The sequence below is a fragment of the Muscardinus avellanarius genome (assembly GCF_963383645.1).
Source record: "Muscardinus avellanarius genome assembly, chromosome: 7".
In the NCBI taxonomy this organism is placed as follows: domain Eukaryota; kingdom Metazoa; phylum Chordata; class Mammalia; order Rodentia; family Gliridae; genus Muscardinus; species Muscardinus avellanarius.
Window position 1 is genome coordinate 84,327,438 of NC_137793.1, and position 20,050 is coordinate 84,347,487.

Sequence of the window (20,050 nt, forward strand, 5' to 3'; positions counted from 1 at the left end):
AAGCAGGCATCTGCACCCCTAGCGGCGGGCTCCTGCGGCTGGTGAGGAGTTTCTCACTTCTCTCCAGCAACCGGCTGCAGTGCTTGATGGGGCTGCCTGTCCGTGGATCAGTTTTTGCAGTGCCCGGCAGGAGCAGAGAGCCGTGGGAAGAGGTCCCGCGGCGTCCAAGCCTGGGTTCTCCCCAAGACTAAGTTGTTGTTGGTTTTTTTTTTTTTTTTTTTTTCTGAGTTAGGGAGAAAAAAAAAGGCAGGAAAAAATAAGAAAGTTGTCCCCTCCCCTACTCCCTGCCTGTCATGTCCTCTAAGCCAGAGCCGAAGGACGTCCACCAGCTGAACGGGACTGGCCCGACTCCCTCTCCCAGCTCTTCAGATGGCCCCGGGCGAGAGCCCTTGGCCGGGACCTCAGAGTTCCTGGGGCCTGATGGGGCTGGGGTGGAGGTGGTGGTGATCGAATCTCGGGCCAACGCCAAGGGGGTTCGGGAGGAGGACGCCCTGCTGGAGAACGGGAGCCAGAGCAACGAAAGTGACGACGTCAGCACAGACCGTGGTCCCGCGCCACCCTCCCCGCTCAAAGAGACCTCCTTCTCCATCGGGCTGCAAGTGCTCTTCCCCTTCCTCCTGGCAGGCTTCGGGACGGTGGCAGCTGGCATGGTGCTGGACATTGTGCAGGTAGGGCCTGAGTAGGGCTGCTCCCCCTGGCAGCTCCGCCACCTTTGCCTCTGGGAAACGCCTGGTAGCACTTCCTCTCCACCTCCCCGTCAGAGCAGCTGAATAGAATACTTAGAACACTGCTTCCCTTTGGATCACGGCCTCAGTTTCTTCTTCGTGGTCTTGTTACTTTCTACAGAAGCCTCGAGGAAGCCCAGCAGCCCTGGAAGGGGTGGTCAGGGTGTATTGCTTAACAGTAATAGATTTGGTTCCCGAGCTCAGGGAGGGAGGGAAGGGGACAGACTGGGCTGGTGGCTGACACTCCTCGTGCCTCCTCAGCATTCCTGCCAAGCTCAGCAGGAGACATCTAGAAGGGTCTCCTTCTTGGGCCTTCTTCCCCCTTCACATGGGGTTTCAAGCATACCCATTGTAGAAAGAGCAGTTTCAAGCCTCTCCTCTATTCCCCTGCTGGGCAGGAATTTGTTCAGCTGCCAAGAGGGTCTCAGATGAAGTGAGAACGCTCTTAAAGGCATCTCGTGGTGCTTATCTCCCTGCAGCCTTGGCACAGTCTCCGTGGGCAGTGAGGGTGGGCACATACTATGATTTGCAGCACTGGCAGAACAAGACCTAAATGAGCTAATTATGTGGAACACAGTGTAACCGACCAGACCTGGGTGGCACTGTCTCTCCTCTTTGCCCCTGTTCTGTTCGTCATGAATCTGCCCTGGGCAAAGAGGGCTCTTCGTGAGGGAACTGGGTAGATAGATATCTGCAGGATAAGAGTTGGCAGGACCTAGCAGCTGAGAGCCAGGGCCGTGCTGTTGTGACTTAGCACTTAAGCAGGACCTCCAGGTCAGAGAGAGAAAAGTCTTGTTTCTGAGTCAAAGTTTTTTTTAATTGTGTTATTTATTTAGTTAGTTTGTGTGTGCATGTGTGGTGCTAGGGATTGAACCAAGGGGCATTCTACCTCTGAGATACACTCCCAGCCCTGTGTTTTATTTTTATTTTGAAACAGGGTCTCACTAGGTTGATGAGAGTCTCACTACTTGCCGAGGCTGTCCTGCGATCCTCCTGTCTCAGCCTCCCAATTACTGTGATTACACGCGTGCAACACCATGCCTGGCCTGAGTCAAAGTCTGTGCAGCACAGTAAGGCATACAGAACTTTCTGCAGGTGCTAGGTTAAGTCAATCGGCAATCTGTATCAAGTTTCTGACAAGCACTGAACACTGTCCTTAGTACTCAGAGAAATATAGAAGCAGAAGCCCTGGTCTATGCCCTTTGAGACCCCGCCCCACAGTGTTCTCGGACTGTGACAACCCCCTTTGCCATCTCTCACTTTCCCAAGCCAGTGCTACAAACCATGCATGTAGTAATGTGGTGACTTCTGGGTGTTCAGGAAGCTAAGATGATAGTGTCCACACAGACGTTGAGCCCTTTCGGCAAGCCCTGCACATTTGGTTTCTAAGAAGAATGATGTTTGTGTCATGACAAAGTGCTTCCCCTGTCCCCAGACCTGTTTTGATGGGGATTGTTCCTACAGTCCTGAGGCGGCCAGCCTGGAGCTTGGGAGACCTCCCCCAGTGGCTGCCCCTCCTCCAGGAGGAGGGAGAGGAGGAGAAAGGAACCTGGGCTGTAGTCCTTTCACCTCTCCTGTCTCTTTCCTGTAACCTTGGTCCTTATTTTTACGGTTTTGGGGTTCTGGATTGGTGCCTATAAGGCGCAGATAGAAGGTCTACTTTCCCTAGACCCTTAGACCCAGGGCTGTTCTACCTCCGAGCTGCACCCCTGCTCCTTTTGTTTTGAAGCAGGGTCTCACTAAGTTGCTGAGTCTGGCCTCAAACCTGTGATCCTCCTATCTCAACCTCCCAAATTCTGAGATTACAGGCATGTACCCCCCACGCATGCCATAATCTTATGCTTTAGAAAGTAGGTAACTTGTCCCGGTCATCTGTCCTCAGAGCTGCTAACCTCTGTGACCTTCAGCATGGTGGTGCCTTTGTCAATTGTTTAAAGACTCTGTAATGAGCCTGCAGTCTTTGTCTTCTCCTAAAGAACAGGGTTACTGGAACCTAGAACAATTGAGCTAGCTTTTGAAGTGAACAAGAACAAAAGAGGTGGGGAGGAATTTGTCCACCCACCATTCCACATATCAGAGGATTTTGAAGCTGAAAAAAACCCTCTGACATCTTGCTCCATGCCTGTCAGCCTCAGACATGGAGAGGCCTGGGTAGTAGGGGAGCTATGGAGTTGCCCGATGCGCCCACAGAGGACCAACTTGTCCTCATGGTGGTACTTTAGCTCACCCTGAAGCTAGAATCCAGTGGTGCCGATGACAATGGCTGGTTTGTCCTTTCCCTCCTCCCCCAGTCTTCCTACCACAGCTGAGCTGGAGCAGGCCCTGCAGATGGCTACAACAAGATCGTAGGAGGGGGTGATAGGGAAGGACCAGGACAGGGGACCACGGGAAGGTTCTTATTCTGTATTTGAGTGAAAGGGTTGACTGATGATCTCAGTTACAGGATGAGCAGGGTGGTTTTTAAGGATTCACACCTGTATTCCCCCTTCACACCCAAAGATGGCATTTTGTGAGAAGGAGTCTGGAAGTAGCTAAGAGACAGCGATATGTGGAAGAGGTGGCTATAGAGCGTCCCAGTGTTGCAGAGCAACTGTTAGAAGTCTCTGCGGGCGGCCGGGCATGGTGGTGCACACCTGTTAATCCCAGAATTTGGGAGGCTAAGTCAGGTTAGAGGCCAGTCTTCAGCCACTTAGTGAGAGAGACTGTTTCAAATTTTTAAAAAAGGAGTGGATCTCAGAGTGGATCTCAGAAGTAGAATGCCTCCTGGAATCAATCCACAATCCCAAACATAAAATAAAATAATAAAATAAAATAAAATAAAATAGAAGTCTGCGTGGACCCTGGTTCAGATGCCTTCTTGGTCCAGAGCCCTCACTGCTGCTGAAGACCCAGTCTCTTCCCGCAAGGTCTGTTTCTGTCTCCTGTTATCTGCTCTCTCGTCTCTGTTTCATGTACAGCAGACTCTGTAGTGAAATAAGCTGATGTACTAGCCAAAGCAAAAAAGGATAATGGACTGCAGTTTGCTCCAACTTGCCCACTGTGGCCGGAAATTCCTGCAGCATTTGGGAGGGCAGCCGGCCTGGGCCAGTGCTGGCCTCGGGAGGGGATTGCAGGGGAGCCGCGCTGCCGATGCCTTGAGGCCCTCCTCCTAGTTCTTTCGGGCTTTGTGAGCGATGGGGTGGCAGGAGGTGGTGTGCATGTGACTTCCCCTGGGATTCTCAACTAGCTTAAGATGGGGCTCTCCCAGGTCCTTATTTCAACTCCTCACTTTGCAAAGGATGTAAGGAAAGTAGGCCTTCTGCCCCTGAACACCTCCTGTCTATACAAAGGAGTCATGAGGATGACAGTGGACGGCAGCACGGCCTCAGGGAGGTGGCGTGGGAGGGTCGCCTGGCAGCAGTGCTGCCCTGAGCCTGCTGCTGCTCCTGGCAGGATGCTCAGGTCCCGTCGCCCTTGACCACCCAACTGCTTTTCCCATCTCTGGCTTCTGCCTGCTGCCATGACCCCATTTCCTTTTCTCTCACTTTGTAAAGCTCTGTACACACAGGTGTTACCCCAAGTCCCTTCTGCTTAGATACCTCCAGAATGTCTCCAGGACAAACTTCAGATAGATAGAGGCTGGGATTAATATAATCCATCCTGACCCAGGCCTACTGCATAAGTTGGTTTTTCGTTTTTGTTTCTTGTTTTGTTTTTTGGTATGGGGAACTGAAGCCAGGGATATTCTACCTCTAAGCTATACCCCTACCCCCTTTTTTATTGTGTGTGTGTGTGTGTGTGTGTGTGTGTGTGTGTGTGTGTGTTAGTGGGGATTGAACCCATGGCCATTCTACCTCCAAACTACACCCTCATCCCTATTTCTTATTTTTATTTTATTATTACTTTTTTTTTGTACTGGGGACTGAGCCCAGGGGCATTCTACCTCCAGGGTACACCCCTAGCCCTATTTTATTTTTATTGTGAAACAAGATCAGGCTAGGTTGATGAGAGTTTCACTACTTGCTAAGGCTGTCCTTGAACCTGTGATCCTCCTGTCTCAGGCTCCTAAGTCTGGGAATATAGGTGTGTACCACCATGCCCAGCTGATTTAAGTCTTCTTGATGCCTTGATTCATTTCTTCCTGGCTCTGGCTCTTTCAGCAGGCCAAAAGACCCCAAAGCAGGTTGGGGTTCATGTATGAAGCTGGGGGAGATGAGGAATGGAAGAGACAGGTTGAATGTATAAGGAGGAGGCTCCAGCAGGGTCTCTGGAGTACAAGGCTTAGGGTGATTGTTCAGAATCAGGATTAGTTTGTTTTTTGCTTTGTGTTTTGTAGTACTGGGAATGGAACCCAAGGGCAGTCTACCTCTGAGCTATATCCCCCAGCCCTATTTTTTATTCTTTACTTTGAAACAGGTTCTCACTGAGTTTCAGAGGGTCTAAGTAGCTGAGGCTGTCCTCAAACTATGATCCTCCTGTCTCAGCCTCCTAAATGCTGGGATTACAAATATGTGCCACCATGCCCGGCTCAGGATTAGGCTCAGGATCCGTTTTGAATGTGGGGAGGGCAGTCTCATCTTTCACTTCCAGAATACTAGGGACCGGTGAGCCCCTCCCCCATCCCAAAGAAAGAAAAAGAAGGGAAGAGGAGCCACATGTCTGAGAAGCAGTGAAAGTCCATAGACACCCCCACCCACCCCTCCACTGCTTCCTGGACCCTTTTCCATCCCCAGCAGAACAGAAAGTCATAGGCGGTGGCTTGGCTGATGGCGTGGCTGACTCGTTTGACTTCAGGAACGCATAGACTCCCAGTCAGGATGAACAAGATGGACCTGAATTAAGACAGAGGAGGAAGAAGAACTACTCACCATCTGCCTGCCACCTCCTTCCCAGTCCTAAGTCTAGGGCACCCTGCTGCCCGGGCTGGTTGCATGTCACCAGCCCCTCAGCTCCTCTTCCCAGAGTCCTGCACATACCTGCGGGTTACAACATCCCCTGCATCCTTGAGAGGGTTTTGTGGGTGAAGAAAACCTGTGTAGGAATTGACTGCACTGACCCAAATGCCGGCTCGGGGCTTTGCTGAGCCAAGGTTCGGGCAGTGCGAGTTCAGGCTGTGGGACAGTGGCTGCTCATTCTCCTGGCCTGTCTCAGCCCATCCGTCTTAAAACCCATTCCTTCCGTGTCCTCCCGCAGCGAAGTGGAGAGGGTGCAGGTGTGCCGAGAGGTGGAGAGATTTGAGAATACTGATAAACGATAGTCAGAGAGGCTTTGCCAAGCTTTAGATATTTTTTTCTTAAAAGGACAAGCAGTAAGCTAGGTGTGGTGGCACACACTTTTAATCTCAGTACTTGAGAGGCTGAGACAGGAGAATTTCAGGTTTGAGTCCAGCCTCGGCGATTTAACGAGGCTCTCAGCAACTTAGCAAGACCCTGTTTAACCAAGAAATAAAATAGGGCTAGGGGTATAGCTCAGAGGTAGAATGCCTCTGGTTTCAATCCCCAGTACCACAAAAAAAAGAATAAAGGGAGGGAAGGAAGAAAAGAGTAAAAAGAAAAGCAATATTCCCTGCCGGGTATGGTAGTACACACTTGTAATCCCAGAATTTGGGAGGCTGAGACAGGAGGATCACGGTTCCAGGACAGCCTCAGCTACTTAGTGAGGCCCTTTGCAATTCAGTGAGACCCTGTTTCAAAATAAAGAATAAAAAATAGGGCTGGGGGTGTAGCTTGGAGGTAGAATGTCCCTGGGTTCCAGCACTAGACCTGAAAAAAAAAAAAAAAAGCAATATCCCTTACACACAGTTCAGAAAATATTCCTTTGCATACACTTGGGGTGTTTGCTTCCCAGCTTTTTCTCTCTGCCAACACATACTATTGTACACACCTAGCTGGAGAACTGAGCGTTCCATGAGGCTGGCGGCTGGGAAACAGATGGGGTAGATGTTTGCGGCAGGGATTGATTTGAGGCTGCACTCTGAGAAGAGCATTGAAAACCCAGTCGGCACCCTCATGGGGGAAGGAAGATAAAGAGAGTTCTTCCCCCACCTTATCCATTTTGGGGGAGAAAGAGCCAGCAGAACCAAGTGAGGCCAAGACTACAGGGAGCTGGAACCCCAGAGATATGCACCAGCCACATCCAAGAGTGACAGTCCCCAGCTCCCCCAGGGCTGGTGGGGGTCACTGGGGGTGCTTTGAAGGTGAGAAGAGGTCTGTACCCCTCCAGAATTTGGAAGGGGCTGGCTCTCCCCGCGGCTTTCTGAAAGCTCAGGAAGGCTGTGGCGGTGAGAGGCGCCTCCTCTCGCTCAATAGTCCTTACAGACAGACTTCCCCAAGGAGGTCCAGGAGCTCAGACAGACAACTGTATGCCCCAGCCCTGATGAAATGAGCCCCTTTCTAGGGTCCTGTGTGGGCCTCCCTACAACACACAGTCAGAGAACTCTAATAAGCCAGGTATGGTGACACAAGCCTACAACCCCAGTACTCTAGAGGCTGAGATAGGAGGATCGCAGGTTTGGGACCAGCCTCAGCAATTTAGCAAGACCCCCCTCAGCAACTTAGTGAGTCTCTGTTTCAAAATTTAAAAATAGCCAAGCATGGTGGCACACAGTTTCCAAATAAATTATTTTTTTGGTGGTACTGGGGTTCCTGGAAACCCTTCTACCTCTGGACTACACTCCCAGACCTATTTTTATACATTTTTTATTTGGAAACAGGGTCTCTTAAGCCAGCGCGGCTGGCTTCGAACCTGCACGATCCTCCTGTCTCTGCCTCCCAAGCATGGGGATTACAAGCGTGCGCCACCATGCCCGGCCTCCCAAATATTTTTAAAAATAGGTCTGGGAGTATAGCTCAGAGGTAGAAAGACTCTGGGTTCCACCTCTAGTACCACCAAAAAAAAAAAAATTAAAATATAATAAAGCCAGGCGTGGTGGTGCACGCTTGTAATCCCCACGCTTGGGAGGCTGAGACAGGAGGATCACGAAGGTTCGAAGCCAGCCTCAGCTGCCTTAAGAGACCCTGTTTCCAAATAAAATATAAAAAATAGGTCTGGGAGTGTAGCCTGGAGGTAGAAGGCACCTGGGTTCCATCCCCAGTACCACCAAAAAAAGAATGGCTGGGGGTACAGCTCAGAAGTAGAGTACCATTGTGCAGGTCTGGTTTAGTTGCATCATTTTCTAATCCAGCCACCATACACAAGCATTCCAGTCTCCACACTTGATATTTTCTGTTTGTTCATTTGTTTGCTTATTTGTGTTATAGTAGCCATCCTAATGGGTGTGAGGTGATATCTCACTGCAGGGTTTTTTTGTTTGTTTTTTTGTTTTGTTTTGTTTTGTTTTTGTGGTGCTGTGATTGAACCCAGGGGCATTCTACCTCTGAGCTACACCCCCAACCCTATTTTTTATTCTTTATCTTGGAACAGGTTCTCACTAAGTTGCAGAGGACCTCACTTGAGTAGCTGAGGCTGCCTGTGAACCTGCAATCCTCCTGTTTCAGCCTCCCAAGTACTAGCATTATAAGTGTGCGCCATCACGCCTGGCTTCACCATGGTTTTGATATGCAGCCTTGCTCTTAATTAACAATAGAGTACAAGTGCTGGAATTACCTCGAGAGACCATCTCATCTGGCCCTTGGACTGAACATTTTTGTCAGGAGCTTGAGGCCCTGTGCCCTTGTCAGAGGTCATGTATGAGGAGGCATGTTGTGAAGACAGCTTGAGGCTGCCCCTGCATCTCGTAGGAGACCCAAGCCCTCAGCTAGAGCTCTTACCCATCTCAGCACTTTTCCTCCAGACCACGATACCCAAACCACCCTGCACTGCTGCCTAGCTGCCAGGCCCCTCCTCCCTCTCCAAACTTGAAGGTTTTCCATTCTTAAAACAAATAAAGGAGGAGCTGGGCATGGTGGCACACACTTGTAATCCCAGCACTTGGGAGGCTGAGACAGGAGGATCGCACAGGTTCAAAGCCAGCCTCAGCTACTTAGTGAGGCTCTCAGCAACTCAGTGAGACCCTGTTTCCAAATAAAATATAAAGTAGGTCTGGGAGTATAGCCCAAGGTAGAAAAGCCCCTAAGGTACACCCTCAGTACCAAAAAAAAAAAAAAAATTAAAAAGAATAAAAATTTAAAAATAAAGGAAACCACATTACCCACTGAGGCCAGCAAAGGAGACACAATCCCACAATCCTAGCCTTTTATTTTTTTCAAGTCCTCAGTTTCCATTACAACCAAAGGGGCTTTCAAATAGCCAATCCTATAGCCGGGCATGGTGGCACATGCTTGTAATCCCAGTACTTGGGAGGCTGATACAGGAGAATCGTACAGGTTCAAATCCAGCTTCAGCTACTTAGTGAGGCTCTCAGCTACTTAGTGAGACCATGTTTCCAAATAAAATATAAAAAATAGGTCGGGGGTATAGTCCGGAGGTAGAGGCCCCTGGGTTCCATCCAGGACCACAAAAAAAAAAAAAAGAAAAGAGAAGAAAAGAAAAGAAAAGAAGAAACGAACCAGCCAATCTTGGCTCCTACAGGATTACATAGCATTAGCTAGTGTAATACCCTCTAATACCTGTTTCTTCTGGGATAAAAGAGCCCCTTCCTCATTGGCTTGAGATGATCGGATGAGAAAACACATTAGCCCATTTTGTTCAATCATCCTTCATAGAACTGAAAACTTCAGGCTGAATGGGTTAATCGTTGTGAAATGAAAACACTGATAGGACAGCCAAGACTAATTATCTGGACCAGAAGCCATGTTCACTAACTAATAGGTCAGGGGTCTTTCTACAGGGGTCTACTTGCTTCTCCTATCTGAGGGATTGGGGAAGGTGTGTGAGGTGAGGGACTGCAGAGGAAGAATAAAAAGCCCCTGGTAGACCAGCACTTGAGCTGTGGGGCAGTCTGAATTCAGAGCCTGCTCCAGAGCATTGCTGTGGCTGAGGCCCAAAGCCCTTGGAGATAGAAACCAAACAAAAGTTCTAATCTCCCCAGCCCCAAGGAGCCCGGCTCTCCACAGCTGAGACAACACCACCCAAGGCTGAGGCCACAGAGAAACTGAACTAAAGGGAAAGGGGCTGGGAAGTACGATATGGGGGGCGGGGGGTTACAAAGGAGCTCTGGAGTATGTAAGCCAGCTTGGGGTGGCTTGGCCCTGTGGGTCCCCATCTCCCTCTCCCCTGGCTATAAGAAAGTAGGCAGAGGAAAGTTCAAGCCATGCTAGGAGTCTCCCTGTTCTGAAGCCTGAAGGGAGCTATGTTATTTGGAAACTTGTTTGCCTCTAGGGTTCCTGGAGGTAGGTGGCTGGTATGCTCACTCCCTGCCGGCCCCGTTTCCTCCTCAGGCCCCTGATCCCATGCTATCTGTTTGACCTCAGTGCCAGCCCTTTGGGGCACTGAAATCCTGGAGCTGTGTTTTTACCTTGCAGCACTGGGAGGTCTTCCAGAAAGTGACAGAGGTCTTCATCCTGGTGCCTGCACTACTGGGGCTCAAGGGGAACCTGGAAATGACCCTGGCATCGAGACTGTCCACTGCGGTGAGTGTCCTGGTTAGGAGGAGGGGCACAGAGACACTTCTGGGCAGAGCCCGAGCCTGGCAGATGGCTGCCCAACCGCCGGGGCCTAGAACATGGGCTAGGGTGGGAAGGGACGGCCTGGCTGGGCAGGTGTAGGGAGATCCCAGGCCGGGTGGTTCCCAGGCTTGGTTTCTGGATGTCCCAGCCATCCTGGACGCCTGCCCCACCTCCTGCTTTGCAACCTGCCTCGTGACTGTTTGTGCAGCTTTGACAGGCAGGCCTCACGCTGGTCCCTCCACCAGCACAGGTGGGGGCCTCCTCTGATCTCCAGCCCTGCTCTGCAGCTGGGCAGGAGCGGAGCCAGGCTCTCCCAGCCCCCTCCCAGCCCATTCCTTTCCCCCTGGCAGCTGGTTCTTCTTTAAGGGAATAAACAGGGAGGGGCTGCTCATCATTTCCACCTCCCACAGCCGCTGAGATCAGCCGTGACCGTGACCGTGACCGGACAGGGGCTGAGCCAGCTACAGGGTCATGCAGTGGGAGGTGGGAGGTGGTAAGACTCAGGTGGCCATGGATATCCCTGCATGGCCCAGAGCCTAAAGGAGCAGCCAGCCTAACCCACTCACCCCCCTGCTGCTGGCCCATGCCACCACACCTTCCCAACACTTGTCGCCTCCGTCCCAGGCCAGCTACGTACCTTTCCTTCCCTGGGATAACAAGCTGGCTTCAAAAGGAGAGGTTGGTCATTCTGACCCATGTGGGAATGGACTGCCCAAATAAACAAAGCAGAGGGTGGGATCTCCTTCTGCCTTCCTGCATCCTGGGAGGGAGAAGACGTTGCTGCCTTGGGAGCCCACCCCCAAACCCAGCTACAAGAGTGCAGCCTCTTTAGCTTTTTCCCTCACCCTAGTGCCCCAATCTTCCTTTTTCTTCCTTCTTTTATGGGGGATGGGTACTAGGGATTGAGCAGAGACTCACACTTCCTTGGCAAGCACTATACCACTGAACTATATCACTAGCCCCCAACCCTAAGCATACACTTTTTTTATGGCACCAATTATTGAACCCAGAGGCATTCAATACCTCCAAGTCAGATCCCCAGCTGAATTTTATTTTTTTATTTGAAAACAGGGTCTCACTAAATACAGAGGGTTTTGCTAAATTGCTGAGGCTGGCTTTGAACCTGAAATCTTTCTGTCTCAGCCTCCCATGTACTGAGATTACAATCATGTACTACCACACCCAGTTTTGTTTTATTTTCCAGAATTGGGGATTGAACCTGGGGACATTCTACATCCTAGATACACCCCCAGCCCTATTTTTTGTTATTATTATTATTTTGAAACAGGGTCTCACTAAGTTGCGGAGGGCCTCCCTAAGTAGCTGGCCATGAATCTGTGATCCTCCTGTCTCAGCTTCCCAAATGCTGGTATTACAAGCGTGTGCCATCACGCCCAGCTAAATGTTGTGTTTTGAAATGGTCTCAGTAGGTTGCTGAGGCTGTCCTCAAACTTGGGATCCTTCTATTTCAGCCTCCCAAGTACTAAGATTACAGGCATGCACCGCCATGCCAGGCTTCTCCAGCTCTTTCTGAATTTTATTTTGAGATGAAGTTCTTTGCAGGCTGCCTTGAACTCACTACACTCCTGCTTCAGACTCCTTAGTAGCTGGGATTACAGGCCTGTGCCACCCTGCCCAATTCTATTTCACTTCTCTAGGACTTCCATGCCCTCATCCCAGAATCTTATGCCACATGCACAGCCTCTTGATCCAGGTAGGGGCCTAATGCATGGAACCCCAAGCCTTTTCTAGCCTGAAAGCTTCAGCCCCATGACCTCCCTCTCTAGGCCAACATCGGACAAATGGACACACCCAAGGAGCTCTGGCGGATGATCACTGGGAACATGGCCCTCATCCAGGTAAGGGAGCTGGGACCAGGAAGGGTAAAACAAGCTTCCCCTCAGTGACAAATCTCTGAAAGGCCAAGGCCAAGCCCAGCTGGCTCCTGAATGAGGAGGTAACCAGATTACCCCAGAAAGTAGCCAGGATTGGGAGAGCCCTGCCATCTAGAATCCAGGTAGTGCAGAGGCCTTTGAGCCCCCCAGATCCTGGCAGTAGGAGCAGACTCAGGAGTACTGCAGCATCCTCTGCCACTGTTGTCCCATTTCTCCAAGAGGCCTGTGTAGTTCCAGGCAGTGCACCTTTCCCCTTCGGGCCCAGGTCGTAACTCGGACTGGAGTCTCTGGTTTGTTGACCCTGACCTCCGTTCCCGGAGAAATACGCACTCATTCAGCCACGACATGTTCTAGGTTCCTGCAGGGTGCACCACACAGGGCTAGTGTCTGGTGTGAAGCTAAATAAATAAAGACATCCTTCCAGCCTGGGAGGACTGGGCAGTCCAGTGCAGCCGGCCTCCTGGGGCTACTGAGGGCCAGGAGGAAGTCTGCTGAGTGCTCAGGACCTCAGCCAAGGAGCCCTCCGCTCCCAGGCTCTCCACATCACCATGCCTCTCCTCAGGTGCAGGCCACGGTGGTGGGCTTCCTGGCATCCATCGCAGCTGTCGTCTTTGGCTGGATCCCTGATGGCCACTTTAGTATCCCGCATGCCTTCCTGCTATGCGCCAGCAGTGTGGCCACAGCCTTCATTGCCTCCCTGGTGCTGGGTAAGGAAAGGAAGGTGATGGCTGTGCCTGGCACTTCCACTTATCTCTTTTCATTTGTTTTTGTTTTGTTTTGTTTCTTGTTTGGTTTTTTTTGGGTTTTTTTTTTTTTTTTTTTTTTTTGTACTGGGGTTCCTGGAAACCCTTCTATCTCTGGGCTACACTCCCAGACCTATTTTTATACTTTTATTAGGAAACAGGGTCTCTTAAGCCAGCACAGCTGGCTTCGAACCTGTGCGATCCTCCTGTCTCCACCTCCCAAGCCCAGGGATTACAAGCGTGCACCACCACGCCCAGCATCTTTTCATTTGTTGATGCCCCTTTATTTCTGTTCACCACTCCTGGCCTGCCTCCCCTTCCTCACCAGGTATGATCATGATTGGAGTCATCATTGGCTCTCGCAAGATTGGGATCAACCCAGACAACGTGGCCACACCCATTGCTGCCAGCCTGGGCGACCTCATCACCTTGGCACTGCTTTCAGGCATCAGCTGGGGACTCTACCTGGAACTGAGTGAGGCTGAGGCCATTGAAAGTGGCTCGGGCAGGCTCCGGGGTGGGATGACAGGGAGAGACAATGGTTATTTTGCAACTGTGGAAAGACTTTTGTCTCCTTTGCTGTTTGGTTTGAACAGTTCGTCATAACTCCTGATTAGTTAGAGAGTAGGCTGTGTGTGAATTGCAAGTTCATGCAGTCAGCGGGGGTAGGGGAGAGTGTCAGAAATATGTTCCTGCTTGATCCTATGGAACTTGCTTCCTTTGGAGCACTGAGGCAGACAGGGTAAAGGGAAGAATCAAAGGCTGGAATCTGCTTGCAGTCTGAAGAAGCAAAGGGGAGATCGTGATTTCTGAGATCAAATCAAGAGATCTAGAGTCTAGCCTCTGCCTCTAACAAGTTTATCACCTGGGTAGCTCTCTACCTTGGTTTCTTTCTCTATAAAATGGTCAAGGCTGGAGCCACCTAACTCCTGGGTTTATACTGAAGACCAAATGAGGAGGTACCGGTGTTTCGTGTGGTATTGCCGGTCTGTTGGGACATCTGCAGGCTGAGCCAGGGAAGCTTGGAGCAGGGGGCCACCATGCTCATCGTCTGCTCTCTGCACCCTCAGATCACTGGCGATACATCTACCCCCTGGTGTGTGCCTTTTTCGTGGCCCTGCTGCCTGTCTGGGTGGTGCTGGCCCGACGGAGCCCAGCCACAAGGGAGGTGCTGTACTCGGGCTGGGAGCCTGTCATCATCGCCATGGCCATCAGCAGGTAGGCTCAGGCCCTGAGCACACCTCCCCAGCCTACTCCCACCTTGCCATAGACTCCATTGTAAACCCTGGAGCCGGGGCTGGGAGGGCAGACCCAGAAATGCATTCAGGAGCATGTCAGAAACATGTTCTGAAATGGGCCCCTCTGAATCAGGTTTCATTTGAAAGCAGAATGTATTGGCTGAGGGAGTTTTAAAAGGCACAGCTGGATTTAGGGGCTGGTAAGATGTCATCAGAGCCCCAGGAGTCTCCATCTCTTGGCTCTGACTTTCCCTACGGTGGCCAGCAGCCCAGGCTTATGCTTTGCTGACTCTTCCCAATTTCAGAGAGAACAGAGATTCTTTCCCCCAGCAGTTCCACAGAGTCCCAGAATAGAGTCTCATTGGTTCTCCTCCGGTCACAAGTGTACCTGTTAACCAATCACTATGGCCTTGGAATGTAATACTTTGGATGGCCTGACACCATCAACACAGTGTCACCTGGACCACAGTGACTGAGTCTGAGGAGGTGGTTCCCTGAGGAGGAGCCCAGTGCCGTTTCCAGAAAGGAAAGTGAGTGCTGAGCAGAATAAAAGGGGTCCTCCAGGGCAGGCTGTCCTGTGTGCAGCTCTTTGAACCAACTTGGAGGGCAGGTGTGGGTTCAAGTGCAGGAGATTGACTTGGCACCACTGGCTCGCTCTGGGCTAACTGTACCAAGTCAGGACATTATGAGCAGCAACAGGTTCCGGCAAGAGAGGTGAGGACTGAAAGAGGAGGAGCTCCTGGAGCCACCATCGTCCCTGTGTCTCCAGGTTTAGGCAGGCTTGTGTCTTTCATCCTGAGACCAGAGCAGAACCTTCGGTGGTCTTGGTGTCACTGTGTCTTTGTATCCCTGTAGTGTGGGAGGCCTCATCTTGGACAAGACCGTCTCAGACCCCAACTTTGCAGGGATGGCTGTCTTCACGCCTGTGATTAATGGTGAGGCGTTAGCACTGGCTGCCCGCGGGAAAGGAGAGGGATGGAGGAAGAGAACTTGGGTGGGTTTCTGTTTCAGCCAAGGTTCCAGAAGGCCAAAGAATCCAGCTCGAGAGTTCAGGACTTTCATGAAGGGACTGCCCCCGAGGTGGGAACAGGGTAAAAGGATCAAAATGGGATGTTGAGGCACCCAGAGATGCACAACAAGGGAAGCCAAAGTGCCAAAGGCTAAGGAGACCCAGAAGTGGTGTTGCAGGAGCCCAGTGAGAGTTCCTCTGCCTCCAACAGGGATAGTCCCCTGCCAAAAGGCAGGGAGAGATCCAAAATGAAATGGCTGACCCCTTTCTTCCCAAGCCTCTGATCGCCTGCTGGTTCCTCCCACTGCACACACCTGAGTGGAAGCAGCCAGCAAGGGAGGCTGGGGAATGCAGCCTGTAGATTCAGCCTCCTCGGGCTCAGGGCAAGGATGGGACCACGTTGGGACCACGTTGGGGATGGGAGGGCGAACAAAGCAGCGCCTGGGAAAGGTACCAGGTTCCAGAGTTGAAGGCTCAAACCTGCTACTAGAAACTAGTTACTGGAACCAGTGCATGAGCAGTGGGTGCCTGGGTCTGCTTGGAGCTTGGCTGAGGGTGAAGCAGGGCCAGGCCTCTGCTGTGTAGGAAGGCCAGCGTGCACTGTCCTGGTGGAGCAGCCAGCCTCTGAGTATACGATCTGCCTGTGACCTTGCCAGCCTCTCATAGCCATGCCAGGGGCACAGGGGACCACCACATCTCTATGGGAGGAGGATGGAGGAGCCTGGAAACAGGGGTATATTTGTGTTTTCTTTAGTGTTTCATTCTTTTGGAGACTGGAGACTAGGCAGTGTTAACATACACCCTAAGTAGAGACGGAGGACAGTGTCTCTACAGATAAAAGACAAAAAGTGAGAAGATGGTTTCCTCCCACCCCTCCCTACCACCTGAGGCTAAGTCCTGTGTGTGTCCACAGGTGTTGGGGGCAATCTGGTGGCAGTGCAGGCCAGCCGCATCTCCACCTTCCTGCACATGAATGGGATGCCAGGGGAGAACGCTGAGCAAGCTCCTCGCCGCTGCCCCAGTCCTTGCACCACCTTCTTCAGTCCTGGTAAGTGCAGATTCTCAGTCTCCCTGGTCCATTTCAGCCCTGGAGTGGAGGCCTGCAATTGTGAACTTTGCTTAAGAGGCCATTGGTGCCCAGGACCAAGGTTCTTGGCTGGGCTGTGCCAGCTGTTTTGGCAGGCAGAGCCCAGGTAGAAAGGTTGTATGATGGAGAATAGAGACAGCCATCCATCTGTTGCCTGAGAGTGTGCTGTGGGCCCTCCTGACTGTGACTTTCTGGGGCCAGGTTTTCTCTCCCCATCGTCCTCACTCCCTCTCTCTCCTCAACCCAGATGTGAATTCCCGCTCGGCCCGGGTCCTCTTCCTTCTCGTGGTCCCAGGACACCTGGTGTTCCTCTACACCATCAGCTGTATGCAGGGCGGGCATACCACCCTCACACTCATCTTCATCATCTTCTACATGACAGCTGCACTGCTCCAGGTATGGCCCAGGTAGAGCAGGGCACAGGGAGGGGTGGGGCTGCCCTGCAGTGATGGGAAAGGAATCCCAGGCTTGGCCCATCACACACTCTGCCAGCTCCTTCTCTGCATCTAGGCAGCCAATAATCACTGGATAAAAAGCTCCGGAAAACAGAATGTGGCTCCAGCAGAGTCACTGATAGACCATGACTTTGCATATCTGTTTTACTCCTCTGAGTCTCAGTGGTACATTTGCAAATTGAAAAATTTGGACCAGAGGTGGGAGTTTTCAGGCAGGTGTTTGTAGGGTTCTCAGCAGATGGGCTTCAGGCACCACCCCACTCACCTGACCACAGAGCTCCACTTGGCTCTGTTTTGCGTGCCGGGCCTCATTTAAATAGAGTTTCACAGCTTGAAAAAGTGTCAAAACCACTGCACCAGATCATCCATCCATAGGAGCCCATCCAGCCTTGCCATTCTGTAATACCATGGCACTTTCTCCCATATAGTATTATTTCATAATAATATATGCTTCTCCAACCTCCATACCCTCACCTTTTAAAAGGTGTGTGTCAGGAATCTTGGCAAGGGCTGGGCTGAAAACCAACCATATTCTGTTTCCCAGCAGAGGTTACCCACTCTCCTTGCTCCCTTGTCAGTGCCTGGTGGGAAAGGGAGGGGAGTGTGCATGCCAAGGGTCCGTAATGGAGGCTTCCAGACCATTCCTTGGCCCAGGTTATAAGGATAATCCTTGGCTCTGTTACCACTATAAATACCCCGGGGGACACTCTTGCCTCTGTTCTCTTTAGATCTGTGGAGGGTCAGAGTGTGACACTTACTCCCCTGTAAAGTTCTTCCTGATCCCTTTGCCGCCTCCTCCCAGCCGTGTTTGTCCCGAGGCTGCCCAGAGGCTAGCTGTGAGGACAGCTCCTGCCATTCCCATCCTGGGTCATGGCCCAGAAGCCTCCTGGCCACGCTCTTTATTTGTGACTATTCTGCAGCTGCTGGAAAAGATGTGAAGTTCTAGGGGCTGGCCCTCACCCAGGGCCAGGGCCACGGTACAGAGCAGCCGTGTGCAGGACGAGGGGAGCTGTAACCCCTGGCTTCCTTGGACAGGGGGCAAGAGAGCAACCAAGTTTGCCTAAAAATAGGTAACAGCTCTGGCCTCTACTTCTGTTAAGAGCTCTGGTCCTTGTGGGCAGTTTTCATACCACAGGATATGCAAAGTTCAGTCAAGAGTGAAACCTCCCAAGCTGGGCATGGGAGCTCATATCTGTAGTCCTAGCACGTGGGAGGCAAACAGAGGAGGAGCCAAGTCTGAGGCCAGTCTCAGCGATTTAGTAAGACCCTCAGCAACTTAGCAGGACCCTTTTCAAAAGTAAAAATTTTAAAAAGGGCTGGGGGTGTTGCTCAGGAATAGACTGTTCCTGGGTTCAATCCTAGTACCAAAGAAAATTAGAGTAAAACCTCTCAGATGATGTGCTAAGGCCTATTAAACACCATCTCCTTCTCTGGGAGCCCAAGTGTCAGGCACTGTACAGATGCAGGCCCGTGCCACCATAGTATCCAGTGCATCTCCAGTCTGAAAGTACATGTGAAGGCCGGGCGAGGTGGCACATTGCTGTAATCCTAGTACTTGGGAGGCTGAAACAGGAGGATCACAAGTTCAAAGCCAGCCTCAACTACTTAGTGAGGCCCTCTGCAACTTTGTGAGACCCTGTTTCCAAATAAAAAGTAAAATAGGTCTTGGGTATAGCTCAGAGGTAAAAGATCCCTGGATCCAGTCCCCAGTACTGTAAAATAAAATAAAATGAAATAAAATAAAGTATATATGAATCTTGTTAAAATACAGGTTCTAGCCAGGCATGGTGGCACACGCCCATAATCCCAGTACTTGGAAGGCTAAGACAGAAAAATTGTAGGTTCCAGGACAGCTTGAGCAAAACAGTGGAGACTCAGTAACTTATCGAGATCCTGTTTCCAAATAAAAAATAAAACAGGGCTGGAGGTATGGCTCAGAGGTAGGAGGTCCCTGAGTTCAATCCCCAGCACAAAAAAAGAAAAAAAGGTGCAGATTCTGATTTAGGAGGTCCAGCGTGGGGCCCAAGATTCTTCATTTCCAACAAGCTCCCAGCTGTAGTTTATGCTACTGGTCCTGGGCTCACGAGCGAGACTCTAATCTAGATCATTCTAATTATCTGTAGTCATAGACAGTAAGCCAGGACACAGAGCAAAGCAGGAGATAATCCAAAATGTGTCTGGAATTGCTGCGCATTGTGTGCTTTGTATTTAACTACCTTAAACACAATTTTATTTTGCTGGGACTAATACTAAAATAAACTTGCATTATTTGATCCTACAACAGCAGAAGGGGAAGAAGGGTCAGGAGAAAGCCCTCTTGGGATAATCGGTTGCTACTCAGACAACCTTGCCTGCAGCAGCTTCAAACACGATCCTTAAACCACTCTGCCCCAGAGAAGAAATCCTTGTAGGAAAAGCTGGCTCCAGCTGCCAGCCCTCTGCCAGGCTCCCAGAGAAGCCCACATGGCAGGAACTGGACTGACCCAAGAATAGGCTGGCCCAGAATTAGAGGCAAGAGGGCCAAATGTCTGCATGGGTAGGATTTAGATTAGGAAGTCCCTGCCTTGGTAAATTGAGGAGCAAAATGGAATGCCAGTGTGGGTGACCTCCCCCGGTAGTAGCGGCCTCCTTTCTATCATTCTGCTCCAGGGTCATTGCGGGGGGAGGAACACAGAGCAATTGCGGTGGGAAGGTGAGCTGTCCCAGCATGGGGACTGTGGCTGGCCAAGTCTTGTGATACACTGAATGGGTCCAATCATGTGGCCTCTGGCTCCCCCTGGAGAAGGGGACGGCTGCGAGCAGGGCCTTTCTGTCTCTCCAGGTGCTGATTCTCCTGTACATCGCAGACTGGATGGTACACTGGATGTGGGGCCGGGGCCTGGACCCAGACAACTTCTCCATCCCGTACTTGACTGCTCTAGGGGACCTGCTTGGCACTGGGCTCTTGGCACTCAGCTTCCATGTCCTCTGGCTCATTGGGGACCGAGACACAGATGTTGGGGACTAGCTTGGCCACTCAACCCTTTCCCCTCTCCCTCTGCACTTTCTATTTGAATTTTTCTCTTTTGTTCTCCTCTCCCTACCCTAGCCCACACTCCACCTCTTTCTAGCACTTCACTTTGATACCAAATTCTCATTATTTTCAATGGGAATTTTTATACATTGAGCCAAGTTTGGATAGCAAGAATTCAGGAAGGACAGGTGGACTGAGATAAGCAGTACAAGGAGGTTTCTGAGATAATCACCAAGTGCAATTTCATGGTGGGTGACACCAGGTGGGGTGGATTGGGGCCTGGGGTTTCTGTCTGGAATCTGGGGACACTGGGTTTAGCTGTAGCCACCTCAGTCTTGGC

The 20,050-nt window shown here is 51.2% G+C and overlaps 1 protein-coding gene across 1 annotated transcript; it reads left to right on the forward strand.

The window, feature by feature from the left end:
- Positions 1 to 293: 293 nt before the first annotated feature.
- SLC41A1 (solute carrier family 41 member 1) lies at positions 294 to 19,704 on the forward strand (the record flags this gene model as incomplete). The annotated part of the gene is made up of 10 exons (XM_080698982.1): positions 294 to 668; positions 10,127 to 10,234; positions 12,058 to 12,129; positions 12,728 to 12,872; positions 13,237 to 13,383; positions 13,979 to 14,126; positions 15,002 to 15,081; positions 16,069 to 16,203; positions 16,490 to 16,638; positions 19,519 to 19,704. The coding sequence occupies 10 exons, from the start codon at positions 294 to 296 to the stop codon at positions 19,702 to 19,704; spliced, it is 1,545 nt and encodes a 514-aa protein (XP_080555108.1).
- Between the last annotated feature and the right edge of the window lie 346 nt (positions 19,705 to 20,050).